General features: G+C 47.9%; 1 protein-coding gene across 4 annotated transcripts in view; it reads left to right on the plus strand.

Annotated features, from left to right (window-relative positions):
- Positions 1-23,225, plus strand: part of SEPTIN9 (septin 9) — a 492,973-nt gene that overhangs the window by 461,766 nt on the left and 7,982 nt on the right. For all 4 annotated transcript variants that reach the window (XM_082272025.1, XM_082272027.1, XM_082272026.1 and 1 more), the window contains one exon: positions 15,045-15,096. In XM_082272025.1, the coding sequence (XP_082128151.1) occupies positions 15,045-15,096 (52 nt within the window). The remainder of the gene's footprint in view (positions 1-15,044; positions 15,097-23,225) is intronic.

Consider the following 23,225-nt stretch of genomic DNA (forward strand, 5'->3'; position numbering starts at 1 on the left):
TATTTTATACATTTGGTTCATGGCCCTGTTTACTTGAGCATTAGCCTTTGGGAGGATCTTGGCAAAGCACACCCCAATGTTTTTGATGGGTGCTGGCTGCATTTGGAGTTTGCTTTTCTAGCTTCAAAATGCTAACACAAGCCGTGCCTTGAGAAAAGAAAAGTAGATCTGCAAATGTGAAAAATGTTTTTCCAGATTAGCTCAAGTAGTATTAAATGCTGCAATTTGTATCCACTCTTCTTAGGGCAGTAAACATTCTGCAGCACATTTTATTTATTTTTTTGAAATGCTGTCTGCTTCCGGCTATAGAGCACTCTGCGCTGCCTCTCTAAACTTCCAGGTAGGAAAGCGCTTCAACACGCCAGCATAGTGCTATTTTCTTGCACAATGCAGATTTGTGCTGCTGTTTATTAAACTGTTGGAGGAGAGAGGAGCCAGGGAGTGGCTTGCTGCTGCGGGCATCCTGTAGTATTGAATGCATGGGTCCACGAACGCAGCCTCAGTCGCAGGTGCACACGCAGAAGTGGCTCTATGGAATCCGGCAAGTGGGTTGCAGCACTATGAACGTATAACATTTCAGGGTTTGGTATCACATTAAGTATTTGATTATATAATGCATTGACTATCTTATTTTAAAAGTTCTTTTTAGCATTTCCCCTACCCAGTCTTGCAGCTTAAAGCCGAACTCCAGCTTTGCTATGACTTTAACTACTTGCTGACTGCCCTAAAGCCCTTTTTCTGCTACAGGGCAGCAGCTGTGGGCAGAATCACGTGTATATATATGTGATTCTGCATTTCGGCCTACAGGGGATAGGATAGGATCAGATGTCAATGGGTACATGTCCATTGACACCCGCTGCTCCATAGAGGGCAATGGATGGGTCCACCTAAAAAACTGACAGGCGGACCCAGGTAGGGTCCGCCCATGTAAAAGGGGCCTAAGACGTGGTGAGACCCCAACGCCAATGTCGCCCCCCCTTTTTCCTACTTCTCATCTCTTCCTTTTCTTCTTATTATTCCCCCATTCCTTCTGTCCTCTATTTCTCATCTCCCGCCTCTATTACGGGTATTTGTAATCGCTGTATTGACTTTAGTTTGATAGCTGCATTGCTTATTTCTTCTATGGATGCTCTGGATCTTTAATATGTTCTCATATTGTTGGTTTCTTCCTAATAAAAACTTATTGAACAAAAAGGGGCCTAAGACTGAATACCCAGCAAAGCAATCCAATTTTGGATTTTACTTTTGGAAACAGTAAAGAGGTCCTTTAAATTGGGTACTGAATGCACAGATCTTTTGCTTGCATGACATATGCTTTAAATGGTCTATAAAGCAATGGAAGGATTAGAGCTTTATGGACTACACCAGGGACCCTGTGGGGCACCCTCACTGACAAAGAACCACTTCTGAGAGTAGGATCCTGACTGCTGTATCTTTGACCATTCTGAGGTCCAGCACCCCTCCAACACATACATAAGTGGAGAATGCCATCGGCTTGATGCATACTATCATATGCTGCAGATTTGCTACAGTGCCAGGCTTTGGTGGTGGCCTTTTGCTAGACTTTTTTGGTGAAAAGAATAAATTAATTGTAATACCATCCCCACACTTTGTTAAAATGCTTACCTTTCTTTGAGGAAAAATGTTACTGTAATGTTCCATGTCACATGATCTCTTGGGAGCTCTGTCGTTCCCTTTAGCGAATTTCAGGTAGCCAGATGTCTTTAGATGGTGGTCATGTGGTAAGCCATTGGGGATTCCCAGATTCACATTTTCTCCAGAACTGCCAGATATTGCAGGAGCTATGTAACCACATTAAGCCACTATGTTGTGTGTGTTATGTTAATGGAGGTCCACTTTAGGCTCTTTAACACCCCAAGGCTGTAGATGATGGAAGGTTTAAAGGAATCCAGTAGGCTGACACTGATAACCTCCTTTCTTCTGTTAGCATACAGGTTACCACTCTGACAATAATACATTTTGAGACAAAAACCCAGGAAAAGTTTTCATGTTAGGACTTTAGGGCCGGTTCACACTGGTGCGATGCGGGAAACCCTGCAATTCAGTGGCGGTTCCGGCATCACACCAGAATCGCATAGTGGTTAACACAGATCTGCCAACCCCTGGGTGGTGTCAATGTAAAGTTAATGACACCCCCAGATCGGTTCGCAGATCACAGAGTGAACTGTGAAATGGTGCAGGAATCGGATTGCATAGATGTGAACACCCATGCAATCTGATTCCAGCACGGCCCCAAAAAAGGGTCCTGCACCCTTTTGGTGCGAATGCGATAGTTTGTATGGCTGAATTCTCATCGCACAGACATTGCATGTGATTCGCACTGCATTGCTGTGCAGATTACATGCAATCTCTGTCGTCGCACAAATGTGAATCGGTCTTAGTCTATTTTTGCTGCATATTTGTCCTGGATAAGTGAATCAAAAAGAATCAAGGCCAGGCACAGCCAGGAAAATAGCTTTTTCGGAAAGAGATCAGCAATGGCTGCCTTTGTATTTCTCTTGAGATGTGTTTTTGTTTAAAGTGGACTTTATTCTAGACTGAGATGAAATCATTAGTCTGATGCAGATAGGAGGAAGTATTTCCTCCGTCTTCTCCGCCACCCCCCGGTGATGAGACTGTAACATTGTAGGAAGTCACAATGTGTCAGACATTTGTGAACACTGCCAAGAACTGCACTGTCACCAGGATTTATGTAACTGTGCCATTTCCAAGCCAGCATATTAGTCCTGAATGTACATGCTAACTCTGGATGATGCTTGAATAAAAATGACATCCATTTGGAGAAAATTGGATTGTCCATGGGAATATTGTGATCTCTGAGAGAAGTAATAAATACGTATAAAGCTAGCCATACACTGTTGGGTTTCTCTTCTTCATGAGGCTAAAACAGTGTGAATGCAGGAATCTCCTCTGCCAGGTACTGTATTCGGACTAAAGTCCTGAACCATGATTGGCTGCAGTCATTGTTTTGACAAGAATCATCATCGCAGCTCTTTCAGTTTTCAGATCGAAGTTTGTTGAGTCAGGTAATGCCAACAGGGCCATCCAGAAATGAAATTCTGAAGAATCCGCTAACATTCTACATACCTTTTAAATGGAACCCGTCAATGACCTATTGGAACTGCCACATGGGTAGAATCTGGGGCATGCTCTGCAAATATGTTTAGTAGTATGTTTCAGGAAGTGGAGCTTGGAGATTTATTAAAAACTATAAAGTAACAATATGGCATAACATTTTGCAGCCGATCAGAATCAGCTTTTGTGTATTTTTGTTAAAGTGGTTGTAAACCTCAGACATGAAATATGAACAAAGCCTATCCCTCTATAGCAGGGGTCTCCAAACTATGACCCTCCAGTTGTTCAGGAACTACAATTCCCATCATGCATGGTCATGTCTGTGAATGTCAGAGTTTTACAATGCCTCATGGGATGTGTAGTTCTGCAACAGCTGGAGGGCCGTAGTTTGGAGATCCTTGGTTTATAGTGTGTACTTGTTTCAATTAAGCACACTAAGGGGGAGATTTACTAAAACTGGGGAGTGCAAAAGCTGATGCAGCCCTGCATAGAATGCAATCAGCTTCCAGGTTTTTTTTTTGTCAAAGCTGAAGTTAGAAACTGATTGGCTACCATGCGCAGCTGCACCAGATTCTGAGTGCTCCAGTTTTAGTAAATCTCCTATGTGTCATTTCGGTCTGCTGCTTTGTTTGTCTGCTATCAGCATGAATCATTTCTGACAGCAGGAGAATAATGTGGAGGGGGAGGGACCTCCAGCAGAATGACAGCCTCAGCTCTGTTCCTGTGTTCTGTATGGAGGGGGTGTGTCCCTTCCCTCCAATCAGCTCTCAGAGCTCTCCTCCCTGAGCTCTGCAGAGTAAAACTTCAGCTCTCCTACCCGTTTTCCTAAAAATTCTCTGACAAGCTTATAAATTCAGCCCTTTGAACAGATGAAGGGAAGAGAAGACTTCAGATAGACAGATTAAATTTATGTAGGAGGATTTTTTCATCTCTGTGCATCGCCTAAAGGCCAGTCACTTCACTGGGTTTATGTACGGGTATACATCCATTTTAAAGGAAACCTATCCTGAGATATATATATATTTATATATAACAAATATATAAGCTACCATTGCTGATCTCTTGAACCTATCCTGAGATATATATAACAAATATATAAGCTACCATTGCTGATCTCTTGATAATCAAGTGACTTCAATACTTTTTGGTTCTCTGACCTGGAACAAGTATGCAGATCGGAAGTTCTGTCTCCATTCTGACTAGCCTTCATGCTTACTCAGTGGCTCAGAAAGTATTAGTCATTTGATCAGGTATGCCAAGCATCAAGCATTTTCAGGATTTATTTAACAGAGCTGTTACTGGTTACTGTGGGGTTGGGGCACCCTGCTGTATCTATTCAGTACTAAATCCAAGTGCATAAGCGTCTAGTGACTGACATAGCAATGCCTGGTTTTGCTTAGATCAGATTTATTTGATATTCTATTTCTGTTTTATATAAGTCTATCTCGGCACCTTTTCCCTCCTCTAGATGTATATTGCTGGCTGTTCTATATCCAGCAGACTCTTGGACCAGGCCAGCACATGATCTGTGGCTAGCATCTCCTGCCACGTCTGTACTTTTAATTCAGATCGAGGTTACTCGCGCACCCCTCTCCTCCCACCACCCCCTCTTTCCACTCCACAGGCTCACGTTGTTCTTTGGCTTTAGACAAGTGGTGTGTCCAACGCCGAGGAGATTTTAACTCTTTGTTAAATGACGCAAAGCCTTCCATTTTTAGATATATTGTAAAATTAAAGGGATCAGCCTCGATCATTATGACCGATAAGAATCAAACTTATAAATTTTTGGGGGGGAAAAAGTCAGTGCCAACCCCACGTTAAGTTCTGCTAAGATACTTGCTTTGTTTGCAGATCCCCTGAAAGTAATTGTGACTTAAAGCTTTTTTACATGCATCTTGTTACAGTTCAGCCTTGGCTAGTGCCTGCCACCTGGTGGCCACTAGTGAAAATTATTATTTTTGAATAAGGGCTGCAAGTCTGCTCTTGGCCCCCTTAACATCGACTGTACGCATATATATATATATATATATATATATATATATATATATATATATATATATATATAGCAGCATAGCGGCGGACTTTAAAACCGAGTTAATAAGTGTACAGCTGGTGTCCCTTGTTTGTGCTGAGAGCGCTCATTTGGTTCCCCCCCCCCCCCAGTGCAGTACTGTATTTTTTGTTTCCAATCTTCTACCAGTGGCAGGGAGAGGGAAAAGGATTTGTTTTGCTAGGGAGGGGTACAATAAAGCATACCTTTTTGTTTTGCCCTGCATGGGCAAAACACAGATTTTTATAATTTTTGCCATGCCATATACAGTATGTGCCAGTATTGGCACTCCCATTGATTAGAAAAGGACTGCGCAGTACAGAGTCCCCTTTCTTTTAGCTTCTGGCTTCAGATTACATTTGCAGAGTTGAGCTACTGAGACAAAAAAGGTCCTTTCTGTTGGCTAGTAGACTGAGATCTGGGCAATATCACTTATAGGGATCACTCTGAAATCTGGTCAGCCTTATTTCTGGCCCAAACCCAACCTTTCTTGTCTGATTACTTGCCTGTTAGTGATTTTCCAGCATTAAAATTTTAGGAAGCAATGTTTGCCTCTGCTTTTAATCTCCAATTTATTAATCCCTATACTGGCCAATTTACAAAAGTGTTGCCTAAACCTGAACTTCAGGGAAACTGCTAAACACACTAAAAACATGTATGGGAGCGGCTTAAAATGATTGTAAAGGAAAAAAAAGTGTATTTAAAAAAAAAACAAAAAAAAAACATGTTATACTTACCTGCTCTGTGCAGTGGTTTTGCACAGAGCAGCCCCCATTCTCCTCATCTCTAGTCCCCTGCTGACGCTCTAGGCCCCTTCCCCTTACCGAGTGTCCCCATAGCAAGCCGCTTGCTGTGGGGCACTTTACAACCACTTTAACTTAAAGTGCTTCTAAAGGCAGAAGGTTTTTGATCTTCATGCATTCTATGCATGAAGGTAAAAAACCTTCAGTGTGCACCAACCCCCCTAGTACTTACCTGAGCCCCATCTAGATCCAGCAATATTGCACGAGTGCCTCGGTCGTCCAGGACTCTCCCTCCTGATTGGCTGAGGCACAGCAGTGGCGCCATTGGCACCTGCTGCTGTCAATCAAAGTCTGTTAGCCAATGAGGAGAGGGAGCGGAGCCAAACTGCAGCTTTGTGTCTGAATAGACTCACAGAGCTGCGGCTCGGCTCGGGCTCTGCCCCCATAGCAAGCTGCTTGACATGAAGGAGAGGCTGGCGAGGGACTTGAGAAGAGGAGGATTCAGGCTGCTCTGTGTAAAACCACAGCACAGAGCAGGTAGGTATAACATGTTTGTTATTTTTAAAGAAAAAAAAAAAAAAACAAGACTTCAGAATACTTCACAACTATTTCTGTCCATCTAGTCCTAAGAGTTACACAGCTGCATGTGATCCAAGATGATCAGTGCAGTCAAAAAATGGTTAAACAAATATATACAGGTGCATCTCATAAAATTAGAATAGCATCAAAAAGTTAATTTATTTCAGTATTTCAATTCAAAAAGTGAAACTCTTATAATTGATATATCTGCATTACACCCAGAGTGATATATTCCAAGCATTTCTTTCTTTTAACTTTGATGAATATGGCTTACAGCTAGTGAAAATCCAAAAATCTGTATCTCCAAAAATTAGAATATTACATAAGACCAATAAAAAAAAAAGGACTTTTAATACAGAAATGTTGGTTTACTGAAAAGTATGTCCATGTACAGTATAGTATGCACTGAATACTTGGTCTGGGCTTCTTTTGCATGAATTACTGCATCAATGCGGCATGGCATGGAGGTGATCAGCCTGTGGCACTGCTGAGGTGTTGTGGAAGCCCAGGTTCCTTTGGATACCATGATTATTAAACTAGGTATTGGTACTTTTGGCAGTGTGGGCAGGTGCCAAGTCCTGCTGGAAAATGAAATCCGCATCTCTATAAAGCTGGTCAGTAGAGGGAAGTATGAAGTGCTCTAGAATTTCCTGGTAGAGGGCTGCGCTAACTTTGGACTTGATAATGGACAGTGGATCAACACCAGCAGATGACATGGCTCCCCAAATCATCACTGACTGTGGAAAATGTGGATTTCATTTGGAAATCAAGGTCCCAAAGCCTGGAGGAAGAGTGGAGAAGCACAGAATCCAAGTTGCATGAGGTCCAGTGTGAAGTTTCCACAGTCGGTGATCATTTGGGGAGCCATGTCATCTGCTGGTGTTCTACCACTGTGTTTTATCAAGTCCAAAGTCAGCGCAGCCCTCTACCAGGAAATTCTAGAGCACTTCATGCTTCCCTCTGCTGACCAGCTTTATGGAGATGCTGATTTCATTTTCCAGCAGAACTTGGCACCTGCCTACAATGCCAAAAGTACCAATACCTAGTTTAATGATCATGGTATCACTGTGCTTGATTTGCCAGCAAACTCGTCTGACCTAAACCCTATAGAGAATCTGTGGTATTATCAAGAGGAAGATGAGACACACCAGACCAAACAATGCAGACGAGCTGAAGGCCACTATCAAAGCAACCTGGGCCTCAGCAGTGCCACAGGCTGATCGCCTCCATGCCACGCCGCATTGATGCAGTAATTCTTGCGAAAGGAGCCCCGACCAAGTATTCAGTGCATACCATACTGTATATGGACATACTTTTCAGTTAGCCAACATTTCTGTATTAAAAATCTTCTTTATTTTAATTTTCTTAGATACTGATTTTTGGATTTTCACTAGTTGTAAGCAATAATCATTAAAATTAAAATAAAGAAATGCTTGAAATATATTACCCTGTGTGTAATGCATCTTTATAAAATATATGAGTTTCACTTTTTGAATTGAATTACTGAAATAAATTAACTTTTTGATGATATTCTAATTTTATGAGATGCACCTGTATATATCTACACTGAAACAAATACCCAAGTTGCTGCTAATTCACTGTTGAGTGATTTCACCACACCCTATACCAATACAGTAATAAACTATGATGTAGCACAACTAAATCTCAAAATAATTGCAACAAAGTCCAAATAACAAAAAGTCCATGTAATATGCTTTCAGCCATCAGCGTGTGTGGCGTATCTTCCAAATGATCACACGCCACCCGTGCTTTGCATGCTTTCGTCTCGTGTAAACCGTGAATGCAAGAAAGTGCATTTCTCTATCGCTCATTGACAGACGTAGTCTTCTTGATTCTCAAGAGCTGGGTTATGTTGTCTCCGCAGGAGTAGGACTAGGCAGAATGACAAAACGTTCTGGCTCCACCCTAGGGGGCAGTCCCTGAGGGTATATCCTCCCTCTCTCTGCTACAGGGAATCAGTTTTTTTCTGTCTAGTCAGGAGTAAGGACCTAAGTTCCTTGCTGGGATCTTTTGGTCCTGGCAAGACTTTTTTTCTTTAAGAAAAAGAAATTTTTTAGGTAGTTTTCTCCAGTGTTTTTTTCCTGTGAGATCTTCAAGCAAAAATGCCGGACTGGGCGACACTTGTGGTCACCCCAGCCGGCCTACGAGCGCGTGCAGACCAGGCATTGCGCTTGGTCGGCCGCGACATATTCAAGTAAGTATGCGGGGCCGGGCGACGGGCTGGATGTGAGATCCAGTGGTCACCCCGGTTTCTGCCTAAAAGCGCGTGCAGACCAGTGCGCTGAGTCGGCCGCGACGGAGTCCCAGTAAAGGGACTGACTTTGCGAGTTAAAAGCTCGCTTGGACGCCAGGACCAGAGGGTCGAGGCGTCCACAAACCCCCACCTCGGTGGAGAGGGTATTATGAAGAGAGGGTGCCTGTCGGTTCGGTATGGTGAGTAAAACGTTCCCTTTTTTCCTCATTTATGAGGCAGTATATATTATGGGCCCCTCCATATATGGTCAGTATATATCTGACACTTACAAGTCCCCCTTGTAATACAGCATGTGTTTGTGGGAAGTGGACTTGGTTCAGAGCTAACACTCTACCCAGCAGACTGTAACATTACAGCAAACATAGGAGGTATAATCCTACCTTATGTGCAGTGTATCTCTGTAGATCCATATGTCACCTCTCAGCAGAGTGCAGGTGGATGTGCTGGGAAGACGATATCGGCGGTCCGCCGCCATTTTGCCGTAGACCGAATGCATGTATGTCCTCAGGTCACGCCGGCCGCCATGTTTTTGGAGTCTTATGTCTCTTCTATGGGGGCGGCCATGTTTTGTGAGCCCAGCTTCCTCGTGGAGGGCTGGGAACGCCGGAAGGCGTACACAGGGGGCGGAGCCACGCCTTCTGCCCGGGAAAAAGCAAACAGCTCCTTCCAGTCTGTGTAAGACAGACGCTGGCTGCAGTTTGTTGGAAACTGCACTGCATCGGTTGGTGAGCCTTGGGGGTCCCTCTCTCTCTCTCTGGGATCGAGAAGCAGGTACTCTGAGGGGCGCTATTGCGCTAGGGGGAGACACACAAAAAAAAAAAAAAAAAAAAAAAGGTTTTTTTGTTTATTGCTGGCAAAAGTGTCCTGTATTAACATGGACCCTGCCACTCATGTATCTCCTCCGGATCCCCTCGAGGGGTCTGCGGGATCCTCCAGCACCCCATTGACAATTGAATCTTTGACAGCCATTATGGAAACTTTTGTGTCCCGGGTGGAAGTGGCTTGTCAGGGACAGGGCGCAAGAAAGCGACCCCCGCCTAACCCCTTATTATCTGAAACCTCGGATTCAGACTCTGAGCCTATTTCTGCAGTTGCAGGTACTTCATCTGGTATTGGTGTCTCGGGTCCTGTCTCTTCAGACAGTGAGGAGGATGTTTCGGCATCTGCCATAGCCCGAGAGGAAGCGTTGGTAAACGCACTCATTGTATCTGTTCAAGAGACTTTAAGGTTACAGGGTATTCCATCAGAAATAGCTGAAACTGAGATCCCTTTTGGGACTAAAAAGCGCATCAAAGTGGCAAAGGTTTTTCCATTGCCCAAATGTTTTGGCAATCCAATCGATGAAGAATGGCGTCTGCCAAAACGCACTTTTAATATTTCCAAACGCATTGACAGGCGTTATCCGTTTGAGGAAACCCTTATTAAGAAATGGACAGAACCACCTGTGGTGGATTCACCAATTGCTAGATTAAATAAAGCCACGGTTATTCCTTTAGAAGACGCTCCGTCTTTTAAAGATCCAGTGGATCGCAAGATAGAAGCTATGTCTCGCACCATGTTTTCCTTGATTGGATCAGCTTTCAGGCCTATAATTGCTATTGGTCTGGTTTCGCAGGCTGTAACTGAATGGACCAAGTGGTTACGCCGGGACTTAGAAGAAGTCCCTCAGGCGGTATCAGATTTGTTGGAACAAATGATACAGGGGTTACAGTTTGTGTGTGATGCGGCGTTAGACGCCACTCCATTAATGGCGCGAGCATCAGTCTCAGCAGTGGTTCTCAGGCGTACACTGTGGCTAAAAGGTTGGATAGCCGACCAAGGTTCCAAAAAAGCATTGGCTAATATCCCCTTTTCAGGAGAACGTCTATTTGGAGCCAACTTAGATGAGATCATTAAGGATCTCACCGGTGGAAAAAGCACCTTTTTACCGCAAAATTTTAAAGGTAGAGGAACTCGTCAAAGACGAGGGCCTTCTTTTTCTGCTCACAAGAGGTTTTTTCGTCCAGCGGGTGAAAAAACTAAGTCCTCCAAGGTTCCTACAGGAGGCGTCAGGGGTCGTTGGTCGGGCAAGCAAAAGCCCGCCCCCTCCAGACCTGAAGATAAACCATCCAAAGCCTGAAGGTGCGCCCCCACCCATAACTGGGGTGGGGGGACGTCTTCGCCGGTTCCCGGATCCATGGCTTTCCAGAATCCCGGACAAATGGGTTTGCGAAGTCATAAAGTCAGGGTACAAGATCGAGTTTCGATCTCTCCCACCGGCGCGATTCTTCCCTTCCAATATCCGACTATCTCCGGATCGTCTAGTAGATCTGCGGAGAGCAGTCACAGATCTACTACAACAAGGAGTGGTAGTCCACGTTCCTTGGACAGAACGGTTTCAAGGGTTTTATTCAAACCTGTTTACAATACCCAGGAAAGAGGGCAAAGTGCGTCCAATTCTGGACTTAAGAGCACTCAATTCTTTCGTCAACATAAGAAGATTCAGAATGGAGTCCATTCGCACGGTAGCAGCCTTCCTGCATCCAGGGGATATCCTAGCGTCCATAGACATCAAGGACGCCTATCTTCACATTCCCATTTTCGCAGGACATCAGCGTTTTCTACGCTTTTCCGTAGAGGAGAACCACTATCAGTTTGTGGCGTTACCTTTCGGTCTCGCCACGGCTCCGCGGGTCTTCACAAAAGTGTTGGCCCCAATGTTGGCACTTCTGCGCCAAAGAGGTATATCGATTCTAGGTTACCTAGACGATCTTCTGCTTCATGCAGAGTCTCCTCAGACCTTGCTACAAAACATAGAAATTACTATGATTTCTTTACAGGAATTCGGGTGGCTGGTGAACCAGCAAAAGTCTTTTCTGGTTCCCACCCAGAGGCTCGAATATCTGGGTCTAATTCTAGACACAGTCAGGACAAGAGTGTTTCTTCCGGTAGGGAAACTTCGAAAGATTCAATCAGCAGTCCAGTTGTTACTGTCCAACAGCTGGTCTTCCCTTCGGACTTGCATGAGGGTTCGGGGGTTGATGGTGGCTTCATTCGAAGCAGTCCCATTTGCCCAGTCCCATACCTGAATTCTTCAGCAAGAGATTCTCCTCAGATGGAATCGGAATCCGGAATCCCTGGACAATCAGATACGATTGAGCAAACAGACCAGAGAGTCTCTGGTTTGGTGGCTTCGGTCTCCAATGCTCAGCCAGGGAAAGTCATTTCTGCCAATATATTGGACGATAGTGACCACGGATGCCAGTCTATCCGGATGGGGAGGAATTCTCGGTCAATTATCTGCCCAGGGACTTTGGTCCCCGGAAGTATCCAGATTACCGATAAATGTATTGGAACTGAGAGCGATCAGACTTTGTCTGATTCACTGGACCGAGCAGCTCCAGGGCAGCCCGGTTCGGATCCAGTTGGACAATGCCACGGCCGTGGCTTATGTCAATCACCAGGGGGGCACCAAGAGTGTCCGAGCGGCCAAAGAAGTGGCTTGCATTCTTCGCTGGGCGGATAGATTTGTTCCAGCAATCTCTGCGGTGTTCATTCCGGGGGTGGAGAATTGGCAGGCAGATTATCTCAGCCGTCAGACCCTGGATCAGGGGGAATGGTCCCTCCATCCAGACGTTTTCCACCAGTTGTGCCTACGGTGGGGCACCCCGGATGTGGATCTGTTGGCATCACGATTCAACAGGAAAGTTCAGAGATTCGTGGCTCGCTCCCGCGATCCTCTAGCAGAAACCGCAGACGCACTGATCGCCCCGTGGGGGCAATACCAGCTAATATATGCCTTCCCTCCTCTCGCGTTACTGCCAAGACTTCTTCGCAGGGTAGAGGAGGAAGGAATCCCAGTAATCCTGGTAGCTCCGGACTGGCCTCGTCGAGCTTGGTACGCCGACATGGTCAGACTGGTGGCGGACGTCCCGTGGAGACTTCCTCTAAGAGAGGATCTACTGTCTCAGGGACCGATCTTCCATCCTGCTTTACGATCGCTGGCTTTAACGGCCTGGCTATTGAGACCCAGGTGCTGAAGGACAAAGGTTTGTCAGCTTCAGTTATTCCTACTCTAGTTGAAGCAAGGAAAGCGACTTCCAGAAAGATTTATCATCGCACATGGAAGTCCTACATTGCATGGTGTGAACCTTTGGGGTTCCGTCCTCGGTCTTATTCGATTAGTCGAATATTGGCTTTTCTGCAACAAGGGGTTGAGCAGAAACTGGCCTTGAGTACTATCAAGGGTCAGGTCTCAGCATTAGCCATCTTCTTTCAGAAGCCTTTGGCTACTCATTCCTTGGTGCGGAATTTCATCCAGGGGGTGCGACATCTGGCTCCGCCAGTGCACGCGCCGTTACCCCCCTGGGATCTTAATTTAGTGTTGTCGGTTCTTCAGAAACCTCCCTTTGAAGATATTAGGGAGATTCCTCTACCCACGTTGTCCCAGAAGGTGGCCTTCTTGGTGGCTATTACTTCTGCACGCAGGGTGTCAGAACTGGCCGCATTATCTTGTCGTTCACCATATCTGGTGGTTCATAGAGATAAGGTGGTTCTTCGTCCGAATCCATCCTTCCTACCAAAAGTAGTTTCAGAATTTCATCTGAATGAAGAAATTGTATTACCTTCCCTGTGTCCTAAGCCCAGTCATCCTCGGGAATTTGCTTTGCACTCCTTGGATGTGGTCCGGGCGATCAGGGTATACTTGAAAACGACAGACTCGTTTCGCAAGACGGATTCACTTTTTGTGATCCCAGATGGACCCAAAAAGGGGTTGCCTGCATCTGCCGCGACCATTTCCAGATGGATCAGACAGACGGTAGTGCAGGCTTATTCTATTAAGGGTCGGGAGCCCCCGTTCCCTGTTAAGGCGCACTCCACTCGGGCACTTAGTGCGTCATGGACCTTTCGCCATCAGGCGTCAGTGGTCCAGGTGTGCAAGGCGGCTACCTGGTCGTCGGTGCATACCTTCTCTAAACATTATAAAGTTGATGTAATGGCATCGTCTGATGCCTCATTTGGCCGCAAGGTTTTGCAGGCCGCAATTTGAGGAGACCAGTGGTCTACCTCGAGGGTTTTTTCCGTTGGAAAATTTTTCTTTAGTCTCATTCTTTGTTTATAATGAGCCTTTAAAACTTCTAGTTTGGCACCGGTTGGGCCTACTAGATTGGATTTGATTTTGTCAATCCCACCCCTCATTTGTGGCACTGCTTCTGGATGTCCCAGCTCTTGAGAATCAAGAAGACTACGTCTGTCAATGAGCGATAGAGAAAAATGGATTTTTGTAAGAACTTACCGTAAAATCCTTTTCTCTTAAGCTCATTGACAGACGTAGTACCCGCCCCTCTATCATTGAGTTGGGTTGGGTTAATTTCTCTGTACTGCTTTAAACAGAACTGATTCCCTGTAGCAGAGAGAGGGAGGATATACCCTCAGGGACTGCCCCCTAGGGTGGAGCCAGAACGTTTTGTCATTCTGCCTAGTCCTACTCCTGCGGAGACAACATAACCCAGCTCTTGAGAATCAAGAAGACTACGTCTGTCAATGAGCTTAAGAGAAAAGGATTTTACGGTAAGTTCTTACAAAAATCCATTTTTTGACCTTGATTCTAGGATTGGAAGTGAGCATTCACTGTTTACACGAGGTGGAAGCATGCAGGGCACGGGTGGCGTGTGATCATTTGGAAGATATGCCATACTCGCTGGTGGCTGAAAGCATATTACATGGACTTTTTGTTATTTTGACTTTGTTGAAATTATTTTGAGATTAAGTTGCACTACCTCATAGTTTATTACTGTAATAGTCACACAGCTCTGCCCCACAGCACAGCCTGCTACACAACACAGTCCTATTTGGCTTGGCAGGGGACTTGAGCTTTTTTTGCAATTTCACTTTCACTTACAGATCCTCTCCCCACTCTGTGATTGAACCATAAAAGGAAACATGGCACACCAGCAACTTTATCACTCTGTTACTCTGCTCCCACTTTCTATCAGCATTGCTCCTGCACTGCACCATTCATGGCTTGGTCCCTTTGCTGCTCTCCCCCGAGCTCTGTTATACAGAATGTAGAGTAGGCTGCAAAAGGCTGATACAAAGTAAAATTATTTACATTTATTAATGTGTTCATGATTACAAAGCTGCAATTAATTGTGCCTTATTTATGTGTCTGGAGTTCAGCTTTAAGTCGGTCATTTCCCTTGATAATATACAGCATTTTATAGGCGGATTTAATGAGCTGGTGAAATGAGAGCTGGCTCCTCTGATTTTACTTGAACTTGTATATGAGATAAAATGCTTATAGTTTTTTTTATTCTTACAGTGGAAAACATTGGTCATTGTGAATTCGCTCACTTGCGAGATCTTCTGATAAGGTGAGTCAGCCAGCAATGTGTTACTGCAGTTTATCACGCACTGCTTTATATCTAGAGGCGCCCATGTTTCATGAGCCTATTAAAGGAAATACTACCAGAATTTTACAGTATACGGCAATTTCTTTCTACAGCATTATGCCATTGATGTTCGCATTTTACTAAGAGAGTGGATGATACTCTGATGTCTGTGTTATTGTCTCCCGTTTGCATTTGTACATCCTCTGTTGCAGTAAGCGCGATCTTTCTTGTAACCGACTTGTGGCCTTACACCAGCTACTTCCTTCCTCCCTGTGAAAATGTCAGACATACTTCTCTCTTCTGTGTTTCATTATCTTGGCTGCATTTATGGCTTGTGGGCTTTTGTTCTGAGAAATTACTAGTCCGAAGCAGGCAAACGTGTCACTGCTCCATCAACGAAAATGGTGTGTATGTAAGAGCACGACCTACGCACTTTAAACTAATACTCGGTAACTGATGGGGTCTACTGGGCTGCATCATTTATTTTTAACCACTTGAAGACCAGGTCTTTTTCTGACATTTGTTGCTTACAAGTACCAGAAAATCACTTAGAACCCCCAAACATTATATATATACAGTAATCCCCCTTCTACATCGCGGTTCAGTTTTTGTGGTCCCGGTAATTCGCGTTTTTTTTTGTAATGTTATTTTACTATATAAATCATTAAAAATGAAAGATTTTTGTGTTTTTCATAGCTCTTGCTCTGTCTCTAAGTATCTTTTATGTGTTTAAATGAGTTTCTATTGTTTTAAAAGTGTGTTTAAAGACCTTAAAATGCTTCTACACGTACAGTGACAGTAAAAAAATCATGCCTACAATGCATTTTAATAGGGTTTTTCTATCTCGCGGAATTTCACTTTTCGCGGCTGGGTCCGGAACGTAACCCCCGCAATGGAGGGGGGTTTACTGTATGTATATATATATATATATATATATATATATATATATATATATATGTATATATATATATATATATATATATATATATATGTGTGTGTGTTTTTAGCAGAGACCCTAGAGAATTAAATGGCGGTCGTTGCAATATTTTGTCACACTGTGTTTGCGCAGTGGTCTTTCAAACACATTTAGAAAAAAAAAATACACTTTAATGGATTATTAAACAAAACCGTGAAGTTAACCTAACTTTTTTGTTTAATGTGAAAGATGTAACGGCGAGTAAATAGATACCTACAATTTCAGGCTATAAATTGCGCACACTCTTGGAATGGGATCAAACTACGGTACTTTAAAAATCTCCATTGGTGACGCTTTTTTTTCAAAATTCTTTATTAGAAAGAAAACATAAAGGCATACCACATATCAACAGCAAGTACAATCAACTGTCGAGTATAGCGAGCAAATAATAAAGTAAGAACAATACAAACAGCACATTTCAAAGTGTACCAACATAGCACTAGTTCGTCTAAAGAGCTCATCTGAGACAAAATGTAAACCCTCCATGAAACCCACGGCCTTAGCCCTCTAGAGCTGAATATCGAACAAATAAATTCGCAGGGCACCTTAAGGCAGACCCCCCCCGCCCCACCGGCATCCATCTCATGGCCGGCTACCGGGGAAGGGAGGCCCCCCCCAGGCGCCCCGGAATATCGCGGCAGGCTCCAGAGGGCTCACTGGTGGTACCTCCCCCAAAGGGGTGCCGCACCCCGCCACTCCCGGGAACCAACCGATCCACCGTGCAGAAAATCAACACTACATCAGCCAATACCCAGGAGCGGCAAAGAGGGAGAAAAACCTATAGACGGTATGCCTAGAGCCAAGAAAGAGAAGAAAAAGCTATGGAGAATAAACAAAGAGAAAAGAGAAGGGGGAAGGAGACCAGAGCGAGAAAGGAAGGGGTCAGGAAAGATCCAAAGAGGGGGGTGGGGGGAAGGCCGGCCGACCCTCGCCCAGCGACCACTAGTGGGTAATCAACTCCGTGTATTCCGAAGTGTATTTAAATTCGTGCCAGTAAAACCAGCGTTTCAGGAACTTTTCTCGTGTACCGTGCGCAGTGGCTACTAGATCTTCCATATCGTTGAGACAAGAAACCTTGCGGAGCCACATAGCTACCGTAGGAGGCTGCGTCTGCTTCCAGAGCGGGGGGATGCAGCTTTTAGCCGCCGTGAACAGAAGTGGCAGAATCGACTTCCGATAGGACGCTCTCGGATATTCATGATGATGAAGGAGGAAGAGGGCTGGGTCCAGGGTGAGGGAATGGTCCGTAAATTTCTGGGCAATGCGTAGGACCTCCTTCCAGAAGGGTTGTAAACACGGGCACGACCAGAAAACGTGTAGGTAGGTGCCCACCTCCTCCCCACATCGCCAACAAACCTCGGGGCAGGTCGGAAACATGCGATGAAGCCTGGCTGGGGTATAGTGCCAGCGGGTTAAACACTTATAGCCTACCTCCTGATACCGCGAGCAACGGGAGGTTTTGTACGTGAAAAATAATATCCTCTCAACCTGATGGTCCGTAAAAGATACAGTCAGGTCCCTTTCCCATTTGGCAATAAATGGGGGACGAAAAGCTTCGTCCGGCGAGGCCAGGGCCCGGTAAACCAGAGAGACCGTGTGGCGAAGGGGGGAGGTGTCAGAACACAAATCCTCAAAGTACGTGAGCCGTCTTGAAAACAGAGACGCTGAAGGAAGAGCTTGTAGAAAGTGAGCCAGCTGGACTCGTTGCCAAAAAGACAGGGAGGTAAAGGGCGCAGTGCAGTTCATGTAAGATCGTGAAACCCAAGTCCCAGCCCTCACAAAGTGCCGAGCCTGATGGACCCCAGCGGTCTTCAAAGTCCTAAAACCGGGCTGATCCACCCCAGGCCCGAAGTCCGGGTTATCAAACACCGGGAGGAGAGGCGAGGGAAAGGACGCCAACTGGCCATCGTGGCAAAGACGCCTTCCCACCGCCAGCGTGGCACCTACAGTCGGATGGGCATCTAATTCCCTAGGCACCGGGTTAGGGCTCCAAAGGGCGGACTCCAGGGGAGACTCGACGGACAAACGTTCAAGGCGGACCCATTGCTTCAAGGGACCATGGCGGTACCAGTCGACAATGCGAGCGAGATGACACGCCTCATAGTAGAGGATCGCGTCGGGCATTGCCATTCCCCCACTCAGTTTAGGCATCCGGAGCACCCGCAGCGCCAAGCGGGGGGAACCCCTACGCCACAGGAACTCCCGAAACACCCTATTCACCCTCTTGAGGAAGGAGGACGGGACCCTGATGGGCAGCGCCTGAAGCACATATAAGAGGCGGGGCATGATGTTCATCTTTATAATATTGCAGCGCCCAAACCAGGAAAAAGTCCCATGGCTCCACACCTCCAGATCCTGCTTGATGCGAGTCAGAAGAGGCGGGAAATTACAGTCGAAGACTCTCTCCGGGCAACTCGGGAGAGATATCCCCAGGTACTTGATGTGAGACAGGCCCCATTTAAAGGAAAAGTCAGCTCTAAGGAGAGTTGACAAAGAAGCCGGCAGACCCACCGCTAGCGCCTCAGACTTAGAGTAGTTGATTTTATAAAACGACAGCGACTCCTAAACCCGAAATTCCCGCAGGAGGTTCGGAAGGGAAGTGAGAGGACGTGTCAGGAAGAAAAGTAGATCGTCCGCGTACGCCGCCACTTTAGGCGACTCACTGGCACTCAACGACAATCCGGCCACATCCGCATTAGCCCTCACCGTCCTCAAAAAAGGCTCTAGAGCGAGAACAAAAATCAACGGGGAGAGTGGACACCCCTGTCGAGTGCCATTCGCAATGTCGAGGGAGTTCGAGAGAGACCCGTTGACCTTCACCCTAGCCGAAGGCCTGGAGTAGATGGCCCTGATCCAGGACAACTGGCGCGTCCCCAGGCCCACATGCTCCATGGTAGCCAGGAGAAAGTCCCAATTCACCCGGTCGAACGCCTTTTCGGCATCCGTCGACAGGACCAGCATTGGGATTCGGCGGCTATTCGCATAATGGATGAGGTCAATCGCCTTGGCGGTATTGTCCCGGGCCTCCCGGGCAGTAACAAAACCCACTTGATCATCGTGGATCAAACTTGGGAGCAGGGGAGCCAGTCTAGAAGCCAGGATTTTGGTGAAGAGTTTCAGGTCGATATTTAAGAGAGAAATCGGCCTGTAGCTCGCACACAGCAGTGGATCCTTACCCTCCTTGGCTAGGACAGTTATATGGGCGCGCAATGAGTCAACCGGAAGGGCCGCCGACTCACCCGCCGCATTGTATGCGGATAGGAAGTGAGGCGAAAGGATCTCCTCAAAGCACTTGTAATACGCAAGGGTGTATCCATCCGGACCAGGTGCCTTCCCCGGTTGCATTCCCCCCAGGGCTGCAGTGAGTTCCCCAGGGCGCAGAGGCGCGTCCAACTCCTCCACATCTTCCGGAGAAAGGGTGGGGAGGCCGGAGGCCGATAGATACGACCTAATCTCCTGGAGCCTGGCAGCGCGCGATGACGGCGAGGGGTCAGAAGGCAGATTGTACAGGGAGGAATAGTACAGGCGGAAAGCCTCAGCTATGTCCGTCGTCGAGTGAACCCTCCGGCCCGCTGAGTCGGAGACCTCCGGGATAAATGCCCTAGACCTCTGTTGACGCAATGCCCTTGCCAGCAATTTCCCACATTTGTCCCCGTGCTCGTAGAAAGCACGGCGACATTTAGCCAGGGCGGCCTTGGCCTGGAAGAGGACCAGATCACGGAGCTGATCCCGAAGAACAGTGAGCTCCTGAAGAGCAGCAACGGCCTGAGACCGCTTGTGAGCCATCTCTAATTTGCCAATTTTCGCCAGGAGGTCAGACATTTGGGCACTCCTCTCCCTCTTCCTCCGCGACCCGAGCTTGATCAGGACCCCTCGCATATAACTCTTGTGAGCTTCCCAGACCATCATGGGCGAACTGTCTGTGGTGGCATTGGAGGCGAAGAAGTTCCTCAATTCAGCACCAAGTTCCCCCAGAATAGCAGGGTCCTGGAGAAGGGTGTCGTTAAGCCTCCACTGCCATTGTGACAACTCAGGGGAGCGAAGGTCTAGGTCGAGGAGAACGGGAGCGTGGTCCGAAATAGCAATAGAGCCAATTGAGGCAGCGGAGACCCTGGGAAGCAAGGACTGCGGTACCAAAAAAAAGTCGATACGCGAATATGAGTCGTGTGGGGGGGAGAAGAAAGTATAATCCCTATCCCCGGGATGGAGAACGCGCCACGGATCAACCAAGCGAAAGGCATGAATCAACTGCTTGAAGCGACGTAGAGCAGCATAGGATAGCTGGGAGGAACCCCTAGAGGTGTCCACCAGTGGATCAAGAGCCAAATTAAAATCCCCGCCCATAAGGATCTGTCCCGCAGCGAAATCTGCCAGCTTAGAAAGCACTGAGTCCATAAAGGAGATTTGGTTCGTGTTGGGCAGGTAGAGATTCACCAGAGTGACAGGGGTGGAACCCAACTGGCCCTTTACAAAAAGGGCCCTGCCCGATTCGTCGCTCCACACGTCCGAGAGCGTCCACGGAGCATTACATTGAATCAAGATGCTAACCCCCTTAGTCTTGGAATCAGGGGAACAGCCATGGTAAACCGTTGGAAAACGCCTGTTTCCCAATTTGGGGATCTTGCTCAATTTGAAATGCGTTTCTTGCAAAAATCCAACATGAGCACGGAGACGATGGAGTTCCGACAGCACAATGGAGCGCTTCTCAGGGGTATTGAGCCCCTTCACATTTAAGGAGACCAAACGGACCGGGTCCGAACGAGGGGCGGCCATAACCCCCCCAACCGGCGGGTCCAGCCCACCGGGTGAAAACAAGAAACCAAAAGGAGCGGAGGAGGGAGAGGGAAGGAGAGGGGGGAAAGAAAAGGAAGGGGAACAGCGGAGATGCAGAGGTAAGTGAAAAGGTGGAGGGAAAGAGAGGGAGAGAAGGAAAAGGCGCAAAGTACGCGCCTACTTACAAAGTACTAAGGTGCCGAAGCACCCGAGAGAGTTCAATCTCAAAGGACCCTAGGGCCCGATCCACCAACCCCGCAGGCAGGGCAAAATGGACAGGCACCAAAGGATCACCCTACGTGGGGAACGAGGAGAGCCACCAACTGGGAGAGGTAGGTGACCGCTCCCCGGCTCCCCAACCGGCCAATAAAGATCATAGCAACACAGTATTATAACCAGCTGAAAAACACCAACAACTCAAACAAAACAAAAAAAAAAAAAAAATACCAATAACATAGTGCAACAGTTTGAGCCCCTGAACCGGAGAGGAAAACCTCCCCCCACCCCCCGCCCGAGAAGAACCAAATGAACAATTCAATGGCACTCAAGACAGAGATGCCAGAGACTGCACCCGCTCCCCATCCAGACGTCCCCCTCAAGATCAGTGGCATCGGACCAGAGGGGGACATACCACGCCACCCCACACATATAACACACCAACCCCCGGGGGGAGAAGGGGGGGAAGGGGAAGGGAGGGGAGGGGTTAGTAGAAAGGGGGGGGGGAAAGGGGAAGGGAGGAAGAAGAAGAGGGGAGGGGAGGGAAGGGGGAATGGAGGGGAGGGGGGAAGGGAAGAACGGGAGGGGGGAAGGGAGGGGGGAGGGGGGAAGGGAGGGGGAAGGGAGGGGGGAGGAAGGGGGGAAGGGGGAGGGAGGGGAGGGGGAGATAGAGGGGGAGGGGGGGTAAGGGAGGGAGGATAAGGGGGGGGGAGGGGGACAAAGGAGGGGGGGGGGGGTGAAGCAAAAGTGAATTCCGAGGGCCACCGGCAGCGCCCTGCATCCCCTCTCCTGCAGCGCGGGGTAACACCCAGATCCGGCATGCAACCCAAGCAAGTACGACCAGACCCAGGCGCCCCCCCAGTAACCACAGAAGAGCAGGCGTGCATACATCTGGAAAGCATTAAATAGTGCATACAGTCAGCAAGCAATATGAGAGGCAACAGTTCAATGACACTACTCTAAGATCTAAACTTGCAGAGAGTCAGCAGGCCTGCCAGACACCCAGGCCCCGGAAGCGGGAGCAAGGCACCGCACCGCCTTGAGCCGCTCCAGAGCCCCCGCATGTCAGCATTAGGGGGAGCAGGAGACACGGAGCCGATCTAGGGGAGTCAAGATCCAAGAGAGGGGGACACGGGGGGAGGCAGATGACCTGAGCCCTGGAAGTTCGGCATGGGCAGCAGTCAGAGGCACCTGGGGACACTCGGGGACAGCTGGAGACCCGGCACGGCCCTCGGGACTAGTGCAGTTCAAATCTAGCTTGGGGGACAGTCACCACAAGGCAGGACAGTCAGCCATCAGGGAAGGGCAGGTGAAGCTCAGGGATGTGACCCGGGACAGGCAGGGGCGGAGGGCAAGGGGCTAAGTCATTACTCACGGACCTCGGCAACGCTGAATCAAAATTCCGGGGAAGCCAACGAGGGGCTAGTAGAGCGCGCCACGGGGGCACTGCGTTGCCGACGGCGTCCCTCGGATCGGGGTCTCGATGGCCCTCCTCCGGGAGAGCGAGCGTCCCTGTCAGGAAGCCTGGCTAACCAGTCCGGGACCTCCAGAGGAGCGATGGCTGCAAACCGGAACAGGGCTGGGAGGTCAGCATGTCTGCGGAGGACGAAAGTGGCGCCATTCCTGCGGACGATGAGCTGGAGGGGAAAACCCCATCTGTAAGTGGCATCCTGTCTCCTGAGACGCTCCAGCAGGGGTTTCAGCATCGCTCTGCGGATCAGAGTGCCTCTGGACACATCGGGGAAAACCTGGATCTGTGCCCCATCGAAGTCAATCGGGCCCTTCGTCCACGCAGCCCGCAGCACCTGTTCCTTCACCGGATACCGATGCACGCGGCAGATGACGTCCCGAGGTCTTGTAGTGTCCGTCGGTTTGGGGCCCAAGGCCCTATGTATCCGGTCGAACTCCACTGCGACAGGGGGGTCCGAAGGCAAGATCCGCGCCAGGATGGCCCGAACCGTCTCCATCAAGTCTTCCGGTCCGGTGGCCTCGGGCAGGCCCCGGAGCCGCAAGTTGTTACGGCGGCTCCGGTTCTCCACGTCCTCCAAGGCGAGCTGGTGCTCAGCAAGGACATCCGTGTGGACAGCTTGTGTTCGTTCCAGACACTCTACCCTAGCCTTGAGGTCTCCGATCGCCGATTCCCCGG

This window comes from Pelophylax lessonae (assembly GCF_965119305.1).
Source record: "Pelophylax lessonae genome assembly, chromosome: 11".
Classification (NCBI taxonomy): domain Eukaryota; kingdom Metazoa; phylum Chordata; class Amphibia; order Anura; family Ranidae; genus Pelophylax; species Pelophylax lessonae.